This window comes from Parasteatoda tepidariorum, chromosome 11 (assembly GCF_982258835.1).
Source record: "Parasteatoda tepidariorum strain Cologne lab strain chromosome 11, Ptep-v5.0, whole genome shotgun sequence".
Classification (NCBI taxonomy): Eukaryota; Metazoa; Arthropoda; class Arachnida; order Araneae; family Theridiidae; genus Parasteatoda; species Parasteatoda tepidariorum.
Window position 1 is genome coordinate 75,521,963 of NC_141765.1, and position 12,513 is coordinate 75,534,475.

The window sequence follows — 12,513 nt, forward strand, 5'->3', positions numbered from 1 at the left end:
ACAATAAATAGAGAGTATAAAGTTTTTTTTAACAAATCACTCTTGCTTTTTCAAAAACCTTTTTGTTTTAAACTAACGCTGTATTAAAAAAAGTATTAGAATTTGTTTTATTTTTCTTGCAGCATTTCTAATAGCTAAACATTTACTCAGCCTCAATAAGAACACAAAAAGGGTTGTTGAAAAGATAAGAGCAGACAAGATTTGTTTCTCTTTAAATTATATAAATGTTTTCATAAAAGAATCGATTCAGAGTCATGCTGGTTCAAAGGATAGGGCGCACCCTTCCAATAAGGAGAACTGAATTAAAATCCCAGCAATAGCTGGTCGATAAGAATTTCGCACCCGGATTGCACCGACCACAGCGCTGCCTTAAAATATCCTGAGTGGAAGACAGATCATGGGTTAGAGGGAGTGAGGAAGTTTTCTTACAATGCTCTCCAAAGCCATGTGACCCCTCTAACATAAATAGAGGGGGTCTGGAAGTAGAAGAGTCTCGTCTTAAAAAGGACATCATAGGCTTATCAAGTATATCTTCAGGTTTTATTTTATTAACATAACTGCCAACATGGAAAGGAAAAAATCCAGTAGATATAACGAAATAATATAAATTTGATGTACTAAATAATAATGCATAATTAACTAAATATTTTATACATAGGGAATTTTATGGTCACCAAAATAGAAAAACTGCAACATTTTCTAGTTATGATTAACATTAAAATACTTGAAATGTTATGTATCATAATTTTGAATTGTAACAGGCATTTAATTCATCAAAAATAGTTATAAGATTTCTTAATTATTTTAAAAAGGGAATTTTACATAAAAATAAACTGAACTTTTTAGAAAAAAAAAGTTTTTAACTGATTTCTACAAATGAGGTTTGCTTTATTATGTATTAGTAATACTTATTTAAAATTCAGGCAAGCAATCTAGGCAAATATTCTATTTCAATGGGGATTTACTTTAGGAAAGTTACTCAATTTTAGGAAATTTTTTAAAATGTAAAAAAACTAGGAAAATTTATATCAAACCAGTAGAGCAGAAGAAACTGGCAAAATCCAGTAGAGTTGGCAGCTATATATTAGGCAAGAGGGCAATCTATTTACAACTGCCCTTTCTATTTGACTAGCTTTGCTTTAAAGTTTACTTACTTGGATTATTTGTTTATTAAGTTTTCCTTTGTTTTTAAAATAAAAAATTATAAAAGAAAAAAGGTGTCTTGATTTATTGTTTATTATTTGTAAGATTGGGATTGATTTTTTAAAATATTTTTCATTTTTAATAGTTTAACACATACTGTATATTCCAGCGCATAACGCACCCCGCTGTATAACGCGCACCCGTAATTTCTAATACTTTCTTTAAATGTTAAGATATACTCTTCATATAACGCGAAAATTTGGATTGTACATGTGCAATATCTCGTCTTTCAAGATCGTAAATAAAAAGTTTTTTTCCCTATCTTTTGCAAAAATAAAAGAACTGAATTTGACATGTATGTGAGGATAGAGTTGAAAGAGTAAAAATGTGATTCTGAGAAGAGATTGTTGTATTCAGCAGTGCAGGTGTGTGCAAGAATGTTGCTCCCCACATTCCAGAAGTAAGGGGGGAGGGGTATACGGAATGCTGTCTATCGTGTATGTCTCAAAAGCTTACCGCAAATCAGGAAACAAAACGCAATTCCTCTTCTGCCAATCGCACCATTTGATGCCCTGCCTTTGAAAAGTAAACATTGTAAGCTTTAAGAATTTAGTGTAGTTTTTAGTAGTAGACATGGCTCCTATCAAACAAAGCAAACACAGCGCTGGATTTAAATGCAAAGTAATTCAATTTGCGAAAGAAAATGTAAATCGGGCTGTGGCGAGACATTTTGGTATTGGGGAAAGCTCAGTGCGTGAATGGAAGAAAAATGAAGAGAAAATAATGGATATACTTAAGGATAAGTGGGCATTGCGTACAGGACTAACAAAATGGCCGATGTTAGTGGACAGTGTAGAAAACTGGGTTTTGGAAAATGGTTTGATTGCAACAAGAAACTGTGTTCGCTTGTTTGCTCTAAAATGGACAAAGATTAATCCACACGAGAGTGAAAATTTCAAGGCTACTGTGAGTTGGTGTAGCCGATTTATGGCTCGAAAAAATGTAGTTCTACATGAAAAGACTGAAGTATCACAAAAACTACCAAAAGACTTGGATAGCAAATTGTTAAGTTTTCAAAAATATATTATAGTACTGCGGAAAAAAAAGGAATATTTACTTTCGCAAATAGGAAATATGGATGAGACCCCAGTCATGTTTTGACATGATCGGTAATAAAACAATTGATTTAAAGGGAGTAAAATCTGTCAACGTAATAACAATGGGACATGAGAAATCTCATTTCACCGTAGCCCTTTCTTGCTTAGCGGATGGAACGAAACTAAAACCAATAGTTATTTTTAAGAGAAAAACTTTTCCCAAATGTAATTTTCCAAAAGGTATTTTTGTTCATGTCCACGAAAAAGGCTGGATGGACGAAAATGGTGTTAAATTGTGGGTAAAAAATGTCTGGCAAATCCGTCCAGGTTGCGTAAGAAAACCAGAACGCCTTTTAGTGTGGGACATGCTTAGGTCCCACCTTACAGTTAATACAAAAAAATTGTTGAAAGAATGTAACACTGATATGGCAGTTATTCATGGCGGATTGACATCATTATTTCAGCCATTGGACGTCTGCTTAAACAAACCATTTAAAGCCAATTTAAAAAAACAGTGGAACACTTGGATGTTGGAGGGCGAGAAAACCTTTACGAAAGGAGGACATATGTGTCATGCAAGTTTGGAAACTGTGTGCGAATGGACATTAAAAGCATGGGATGAAATTAAGCCTGAGATGGTTAGAAAATCATTAAAAAAATGCAGCATTTCAAATAATCTGGACGGATCAGAAGATGACTGTTTATTTATGGATGAGGGTAACACAGATGAGGATGACGAAACAGATTGTGATGACATGCCTGAAGAAATAACAGAAGACGAATATAATGAACTATTTATGTAATAACGAAAATCAATGAAGTATATAGGTAAAGGTATGCTATTTCTTTAAAATAAAAGTATTTTTCTATATTTAAATTTTTTAACCTATAATTTTTTATACTCGGCGTATATCGCGCACCCGTAAATTCCAATGTTATTTCTTGTATTAAAAGTGCCTGTTACACGCCGGAATATACGGTATGTGAATATGCGTGAGTATGTTAAAGCAAAGAAAAAAAAATCAAAAACATTTAAACATAAAGATAATTTTACATTTTTTTTTGCTTCATATATTTCAATCACTATTTGAATTATTAAAGTTCATATTATTTACTTTATCTTATTGTTGTTTATTTACTCTTCCTTTTCAGGGTGAATTCTCACCACATGTTTCATATCATTTCAGTTTTATAAAGATGGAATTAAGATAAAACGTCTGTTAGCATGTTTGTTTGATTATCAGTAGACTAAATTCGTTTATTGTTTTTTTCTTCTTTTTTTAAAATTTTTCATCGTGCTATTCTTAGTTCGTTCACTAGGAGTTGGCACTTGGCTTCGCCTTCATCACGTGATATCGGATGATACTATTTCGCTATTTTGGGGAGAAGGATGTGAACAAGGCTGCTATTTGACGATCGTATAACAAAAATATTAATTTTGCAATCTTCATGTGCATATTTTGAACATGAGCATTTTATTTCATAAACTTGCTGATATTTCTCTCTTTTTATTGAATAGTTTGTTCTTTTTGATATATTTTGCTGGGGAAAATTTTTTAAATATAAATTAGCTAGAATAACGAAAGGTATAATAGCTGATGATAAAGCGAAGTAAGTGACTGAAAAAGAATTCACTGTTTGTGCTTGGCCATCACCTTCTACATCAGAAAGTCTCCACACGGTTTCTTATATGTAGTTTGTGCAGACTATTTACAAAGTGAACCAGTTGTGCGCATGAGCCCAAATTTTATTTTGAAAGTAATTAAAAGAAATTCATCATATATATTTGAGAATTGAATCTGTAGTGATAGACAAGTAAATAAGACAAACTAATCATATTAAAAAATTAAACAAATTTTTAGACATATATTTGTAACCACTTTTTTATTTTTACTAGATTTTCTATTAAAGGGCTCTTTCGTAAACTGGTTTGCCTTCATAGTGGTCTGATTGGACTACCTATAAAAAACCGTGTGACGGCTTTGCGCTCATTAGAGGTTATCTCGATTTCAAGCGAGGAAATGTTTTTCCTCATACTCCCCCGCGCTGAAATGAACTCTGCGTCCGAGGGGGTGCAGCCAAGTGCCAACTCCTGGTGAACGAACTATACCTTATCTACATTTTTAAAATTTTGTTTTAATCTCATCTTGAATTCTCTACTTTTATTTTGATTGTGTATCTACTATATACACAAACTTATAAAAGAAAGGAGACACCATATTTCAAACAAAATATGGCCACTAGTGTGGGCTTAATTTTAAACTATTTTAATTAGCAATAAAAGTGAAAATACAACGAGAAAATGTATTTATATTTGGTCGCACAGTGAAAGAAACCGTTTTTTGCAGTTAAACATGAAGAATAACAGCTACGAAAATTTACTACTCAATAAAATATTGCTTTTGTTAAAAAAACGTTTTTCAAAGTACACAATTAATGTATGAACCATAAATCAGTTGACGCTGTAAAGGCAACATTTATTTAGAATATGCATAATACTAAAAAAGAGTTGGAATTTGCAAATGTGGGAGTAAAGCAAGAACAATTAAATTTATTGACTCAGTCAAAAAGTAGCTTTTTGAATAACACACAATCAGAGACAGGGGATAGAGTGTTCGCCTCCCAATGAGGTATACGATAACTGCTTGATACGAATTCCGCCCCCATCTCGCACCGACCACAGTGCTGATGTAAAATAGCCTCAGTGGTAGACAGATCATGGGTTAAAGTCCCCTTGACGTCAGGCTAACTGTAGGAGGTTTTCCTCTCCATGTAACATAAATGCAGGTTAGTTTAATCAAAAAGCCTTCCACAAAGGCAAATTTCTGCCACTGCTTGATCCAGTTCTCTCGTCTTCTGGATTGGGTTCAAAATTAGATGGCAACATAGGTGAATATTAGCAATCAAAACCCAAAAATTGAGTTGGGCGTTCAAAGACAGTTATAAAAAAGTTTAAAAAATGCTCGGACATGACACAAGCTCTCGTTGCTATGCACCCTTCACCTATATACAAAATTTATACTTGTGCATGACAAAACGACCTATACTTAAAAAATTACAGTCTGTATATATATATACAAATTAAGAAAAATAATTTTGATTCATAAGTTCCGATGCACAAGTAATACTTTTCCAACAATACATTTATTTAAAAAAATGCATTAAAATAAGAAATTAATTGAATACTTTTGAGATACTTTCGTGGTCACTGCAAATTTTATAGATTTGTTCACACTGATTACATATAATGGGGGTCATAATAATATATGAATTTTATTAAATCAAAAATAATTTTGTAAACGCTAAAATTTACTATTAGATTACTTGGGGTGCAGAAGTTGTTTATTTATGGTGAAAATTACAGTATATCCAATCTGAAGTTTTTTATTCCAAATAATTAATAAAATATAAACATGTTACTTACAACTAATGTTCTTAAGCATAAAGTTCCCGCAGGTGCTCTAGGATCCAAAGCAGCAGCTAAGTCCCAAACTTTTATTTTTCTGAAACAAACACTTATAATTAATTAATCACAGATAATGTAAAACTTTTTTAATGATAAAGCTATTTAAAAAAATACAGGGTATTCAATTAAATCATTCAAAATAAAGTGATTAGAAATTATACATTTCTATTTGAGAAAAACCGATCACTGGTCTAGTGGTTACTGAACTGGATTACAGGGCCAGTGGCTGAGTGTTCAAATCCTATCGTACGCATGGTTGTAAATTTCTTTCTCTCTGTATGATAGAGTGAATGCAACATTTATAAACGGGTTTGGGGTTGTATGACATGCTACTCCACCACCGTGGCTTAGACACAGAGTAATGATAAAAGGGTAGCTATTCTGGCATTTCTGAGACCAATGGGAAATAGACTCAAGTGCCCACCATTAAAAAAAAATATATATTTGAAAAAACCCTAATAAAATAATTTAATCAACAAAACATTGCCGTAAATTTTTTCAATTTTTTTTGTTGAGATTTAACTAAGTATATCACATACAGTGAAAGAAACATAAATCACAATTTTTGTAGATCAAATAAAGTATTTCTATAATCCAAATAAATTGTAATTTATTTTATTTTATAACCATCACCAAACAGCAGACCCAATTTTGGGTTTACGACTACCAACATTCAACTACTTATAGCTGTTTTGTACCCAATCCAAAAGACAAGGGAACTCCTGGATCAAATACAGTAGAGAACCATTTACCCGGTATCCAGAAAACCGGGAAGAATTTTGCTTAGTTTTTCCGCTATTTTGAAGTATAACGATTATTTAAAAAAAAGTGAAAATTTGACTCATCTTTGAAGTTGAGCAGAGGGAAAGGGGGGAATTCTTCCCCTGACCTTGAAGATCATTAGATCCAGAGGGGGCAGGGAAAGGACAAATGTTTCATTTTCTCCTGTGTGTCAGTTGTTTTTCTGATAAGCTCCTGTCAATCAAACTTGAAGGAGTGGCATGCTGATTTCCTTTTCTCTTTGATTTATGAGGGTGTGGGGAAAATGCATTGCACAAGCATATCAATGAATGTCCCAGTTAAGGAGCTTGAAACTTCTGGCTAAGAGTATTGACATGTGAGATTTATTTTAAATCTACTTTACCTTTTGTTATCCTTTATTTATTAAGATGAATTGTTTTATTATTTCAGATAATGCATTATTTAATACGAACAAAATGTTTTTTAATCACCAGTTATATTCATCTATTTGACATCGATTAACAAAACAATATATATATTTTTTTCTTCGAATAAATTGATTAATTAATTTTTTTTGGATGTAGAATCACATCTGCTTTCATTAAAAATAGTATTTTTATAAAAAATAAAATAAAAGGAGAAGATTGTTAATTAATTAAAGGCAGACGATTATTTTATGAAGCAGATAGCAGCTTTCTTTTTTTAATTTTGATTCAGTTCTTCTGATTCCACTGCATTTGAGTTTTTTTCTTTTTAAGATAAATTTCATACTAAATAAATTAATTCTTTTTATTCATAAATTTTATCATTAAGTTTTTTTTTTTTTTTAATTCCGTTGATCTTATAATATCCTGCCTTGTTCCAGGTTTTAATATTTATGTTAGCGCCTTTTTTTAACATCGTTTCAGTTCGATAATTTTCAAGTGCTGTTTTTATTTAGATTATTAAGTTTTCCTTTCATTTCCTATTAAGTTTTCCAACCCCCGTATAATTAGTTATGAAATATATTGTGATTTTTAATAATTGGTTTTGTTTTACATTAGTTAATTTGGGGATTTGAATTATTATCAAAAATTAAATATGTGAATTTTGAATTTTTTAAACTTGTTTTTCTTGTCTAAACTTGCAAATGTTTTTATCCTTTTAAATTATATTTTTCTACTGTAAAATACGGATAAAACGCCCCAACTCAAGAAAGTGCTCCCCATGTACGTTAATTTTGATTTCTCTACCATGATACTCTGAAGTGTGTTCAAATTAATATTATTTCTAAAGTCTGTTTTATTCCTCCGCACCATGCTAAAAACCCTCTCACAGGAGGCATTGCCGTGGGGCAGTATCAATATTTTAATAAATTGTGACAAGGTTAATTCAAATTAAACAATAATTACACAAATTGTAATGATTAAAAGGATTTTATTTCATTGTGGTTCAGTGGGTTGAATCCAAACTGAAACTTAAGAAGTGAAGAAAAAATAATAAAAAAAATTGTTTGCGCTCAGCGCTATCTGGTATTATAAATCCTCAACACTCCCCACTTGAACTCCTCTGAGTTCACCAAAATTTTAAACATAAAAATTAGACAAAAATAACATAAACATATTAAAAAAAATAACATTTAAATGCAAATAAATTTGAAATGAAATGCAAATATTCACTTGAAAGAAAATAAAAAAACTATTAAAGTTTATCATTGTGCATTTCAGTCATTGAGTTCTAAAGGATAAATAAGTTGTACTGAGCGTTTATATTCGCTGTTGGATTTGCGAATAAGGCAAGATCTTACAAGTCTATCACGCCCTTGCAATACTTTTGTTATAATACCTATGTCCCATAATAGTTTTGATTTTGTGGTGCCCTCCATCATAACCACATCTCCCACTTTCAAACATTTTGTTAAGTTAGGAGAAGTAAAGTTGTGTGCAGATCTCAAATTAAACAAATAGTGCTCCTTCCAGTGCTTCCATAAATTAGCCAATAATGTAGCTTGGTATTCTTTTCTTCTTATAAGAATCTTTCTGCTGGATTCTCTATGGATGGTTTCTATGAAATGAGCTGGATACTCTGCCTTTTCTTTACCAGGGGTTAAAAATTGTGATGGGGTAAGAATTTCCGGTTCACCAATTTCGTTAGTGACGTAGGACAAGGGTCGAAGATTAACGATGGTTTCAATTTCAGTCAATATAGTGGTCATCTCTTCAAAATTTAAGAGAGCTTTTCGAAGTATTTTCTTTGGAGGCTCTTTGACACTTTTTACCAATCTTTCATAAAATCCTCCCCACCAAGGGACAAGTTGGACGATGAATTTCCAGGATATTCTTTTAGCAGCAAGAAAGTTTTTAAATTCTGAATTTTCCAAAATATCAAATAATCTCTGAAGCTCTTTATCAGTACATTTAAAAGTCTTGGCATTGTCGGAGTAGATTGTATGACAACCACCTCTTCTAGAGAGAAATCTTCTGAATGCGAGCAGAAAATTTGAAGTAGACATGTCTGTGACTAATTCAAGATGTATTGCTCTCGTGACTGCACATGTGAACAAGGCTATATATGATTTCTTTATTCTATTTTCACCCTTGATGTAGATTGGTCCGGCAAAATCAATTCCGCATACAGTAAAAGCAGGAGTTTCACTAATTCGATCTTTTGGAAGCTGTCCAGTCATTTGGGTAGAAGGTTTGGCTGTGTATCTGCGACAAATCAAACATTTCGAGACCTTTTTTACTAATTGTCTTCCTTTAGGCACCCAAAATCTTCTCCAAATTTGTACTAAAGTGCTCTCTATTCCAGAATGAAATACATTTTCGTGTTCTCGCTTGACAAGCAACTCTGCAAATTTAGACTGTCTTGGTATGATTATAGGCTTTTTCACATCAAAAGAATAATCTCCTTCGGCCAATCTTCCTGTAATTCTCAGGATACCTTTTTCATCAAGATAAGGAGCAAAATTGAAAATAGTAGAAGAAGCTGGAATAGGCAAACTAGATTGGAGAGCTCGTATCTCACTTTCACAGAATTTTGCTTGAGTAAGCTTTACTGGTATATCTTCAGAATTTCGGAGCTCTTCTGCAGTCAAAGTGTCCATATTCGGCTTAACTTTCTTTAAACAGTTCAAATATTGCACTACTCACGCTATGATTCTAACAACTTTTTCGAGGTTGCTAAAGTTACCGATATTTATCAACTCAAGTTCTTCACCATCTACACATTTCATAACGGTGATTTCATTTTTACAATACTCAATTTGCTCATCATTTTCTTTGAAGAGTTTCAATTCTGGCCACATTTCGGTCGGAAGGGACAACCAAGGTGGCCCCTTCCATCAAATGTCGGAATTCTTCAATAATCCTCTGGGCACCAATGGGAAGCGCCTCTACTAATAAGATCGGCAGGATTGTCAATTCTGGGGCAGTGGAACCAGTCCTTAGGATGAGTAATCAGCATTGTAAAGGGTCCCAAAAATCCTACTGGATCAAAAATACGGCCAATGATTTTCAAAATAAATCGTTTTGTTACTTGCCCTGTGTCTATCAATTTTAACAGATATTTGGACTTAAAGTAAAATACATCTTTTTTAAGATCCCAACAAACTCCCAAAACTTTAAATGGAAAGCCTGATTGACCTAACGATTCCTTTTCATTCTGAACAACTATACCTGCTTTCTTCCATAATTCACGTAATTTTTTATCATTTGTTTGAAACTTTCTCAATACCATGCCCGCATCCCGAAATATTTCAACACAATCAGAACTTATTTGAAATGCTGTATCTGTACTGTCACTTCCCCCTATGACGTCATCGACGTATACCCTTTCATTTAGTAATTCATACGCAAGAGGCTTTGATTTTGCAAACTTTTTAATATGCTCTTTAATAGTAGCCGCTTTGAGAAAAGGGCTACAGTTGATACCAAATAGTACGCGGCAAAATCTATAAATTACTGTAGACAAATCATTCTCGGGGTCATCTCACCAAAGAAATCTTGTGACATCTCGATCTTCTACATTAATCCCTATTTGTAAGAAAGCTTATTGAACGTCCCCTATAAAAGCAATCTTGTTTTCTCGAAACGCTAGCATAAGTTCATATATATCTGGGTATAAATTTGGCCCAATATACAAACAGTCGTTAAGAGACAATTCATTTTTTTTTGCGCGGAACCGTCAAATACAATCCTTAATTTGCTAGTTAATTTATCGTTTCTTAAAACCGCCCTATGAGGTAAATAACATTGTTTATAATTTTGGGGATCAGTGTTTTTAACTTTCTCAATTATCTCTTCATTTTCGTAAGTTTTTATGACTTTTTTATATTCTTCAAACAAGGATTTATCATTTTTAAATCTCCTTTTTAATTTGTCAAACCTCTCTGAAGCCAGCTCAAAGTTATCATTTAACAAATGTTTTGTATTTGGTCTCCAGAGAAGTCGCACACTATCAATCTTAGAAAAACCCACTTTAGGGTGGGTTTTTCAGAGTGGGTTTTGCCCAGTAAAACTCGGACGGGTTTTATTGGGCAGGTGGGTTTTTTGCAACCCGGGAAATAACGGCACAATATCCTGACTTGAAGCAAATGAATAATTGGATACTGCGACTCTCATTGCCCACAAAGCTTCAGCCTTTGCCACTTTTTGGCTTTGGCTCAACTGCATCATCACAACTTTTGTATTAGTTCCAGTTGTGGTATTAGAGTTATCTTTTAATCCAAACAACTTCCTCTGCCCTTTTGCTTCTTTGGCAGCCAGCTGATGCTTTTCTCCATTAGAATGTTGCAGTAGTTTGGAAATTCCACTATTTGAAAATTGAGCACAACTGTTACAGAGACTACAGTATCCCCATCTTTACCTTCTTGACACCAATTACTTAATAAATCCCCATTTTCGTCGAGAACTTCAAGCCATGAGAGCTGAAATTTAGTTTTTCCAGCAGGTATTTTTCTGAAAGAGAAGTACAGAAAATTAATGCCCATTAAAACATATCAAAAAGTTTTAAAAAGCAAAATCTATTTAAACTGATTTCTATATAAAAAGGAAATTTCTTTACTAACTAAAGGGGTGACTTATTTTAAACCAGTTATAATAACCTTAGGAAATAATAAAATGAAATTTATTTTTTAACCCACTGGCGGTTAAGGAAATGGGCAAAATTGGGAGAATGTTTCTCCCCTACACACAGTTCCCCTATCTATTAACATGGGAAAACCGGTTTTGCTATGCAGAGAAGACTGCAGGTTAAAATGCGATTTTTTACATGCTGAACCGTCAGTGGGTTAAAGCCATCTACACAAGTTTTTTAAACTTACATACCATATTTTTTTAGAAATAAAACTACTTGCAATTAAAAACAATATTTTAAAATAAACTTTAGCATTGGACAGGTTTGAAAAATTTAGTAGGAATAAGGAAAATAAAAATAATGAAAATTTATTTATACCCATTTTAATTCTTAAGTTTAATTATGTTTACCAGAGTGAGCTTCAAATTTTTCTTTTAACTCAGAAAAACTCAAAAGAACAAAGGGTTAAAATCATTAAGAATGAAATACAGTAGAGAACCCGGCATGTTCGGGACCATCGCTATCCCAGATATCAGAATTTGCCGGTTTTCGGGATCTGCTAAAAAACATTATAAATCGATGCTTCATCGAACAAAAATTAAAATGAAAAATACTAACATATTTTAAAATATGAAAAATAAATAAGGAAAGTTCTCTCTAATTAAAAAAATCAGAAGAAAACAACATTTAAATTAATAAAAACATTTACAAATTAAGATAAGAGAAAAAATTAATAAAAAATTTCACATATTTATTAAAAAAGAAAAATAAATCGCATTTAATCAACTGCGAACGTTCTTAAAAATCAAAGAAAAAGCAAACTCAAAATGCAATATGTTAAGATTTTCTAATAAAAAATGAAACATTAAGGTGGATAAATAGAAAGAAAAATATAAATTAGGAAGGTAAAATTGCAAAATTAAGAAAAGAAAAAATAAGCTTCAAATTTTTCTTTTAACTCAGAAATACTCAACAGAACAAAGGGTTGCTTAAAATTATTAAGAATGAAAT

General features: G+C 32.2%; 1 protein-coding gene across 2 annotated transcripts in view; it reads right to left on the reverse strand.

Annotated features, from left to right (window-relative positions):
* LOC107452997 (F-box/WD repeat-containing protein 1A) overlaps positions 1-12,513 on the reverse strand; it is a 103,740-nt gene that overhangs the window by 607 nt on the left and 90,620 nt on the right. Inside the window, exons 10-11 of one of the 2 annotated variants that reach the window (XR_006226361.3) lie at positions 11,293-11,384; positions 5,665-5,743 (exon numbers count right to left, since the gene is read on the reverse strand). Coding sequence is in view for 1 of the 2 variants with exons in the window: in XM_016069648.4 (XP_015925134.1) it covers positions 5,665-5,743 (79 nt within the window). In the remaining variant the exon portion in view is untranslated. The remainder of the gene's footprint in view (positions 1-5,664; positions 5,744-11,292; positions 11,385-12,513) is intronic. The other variant, XM_016069648.4, reaches the window with a different exon arrangement.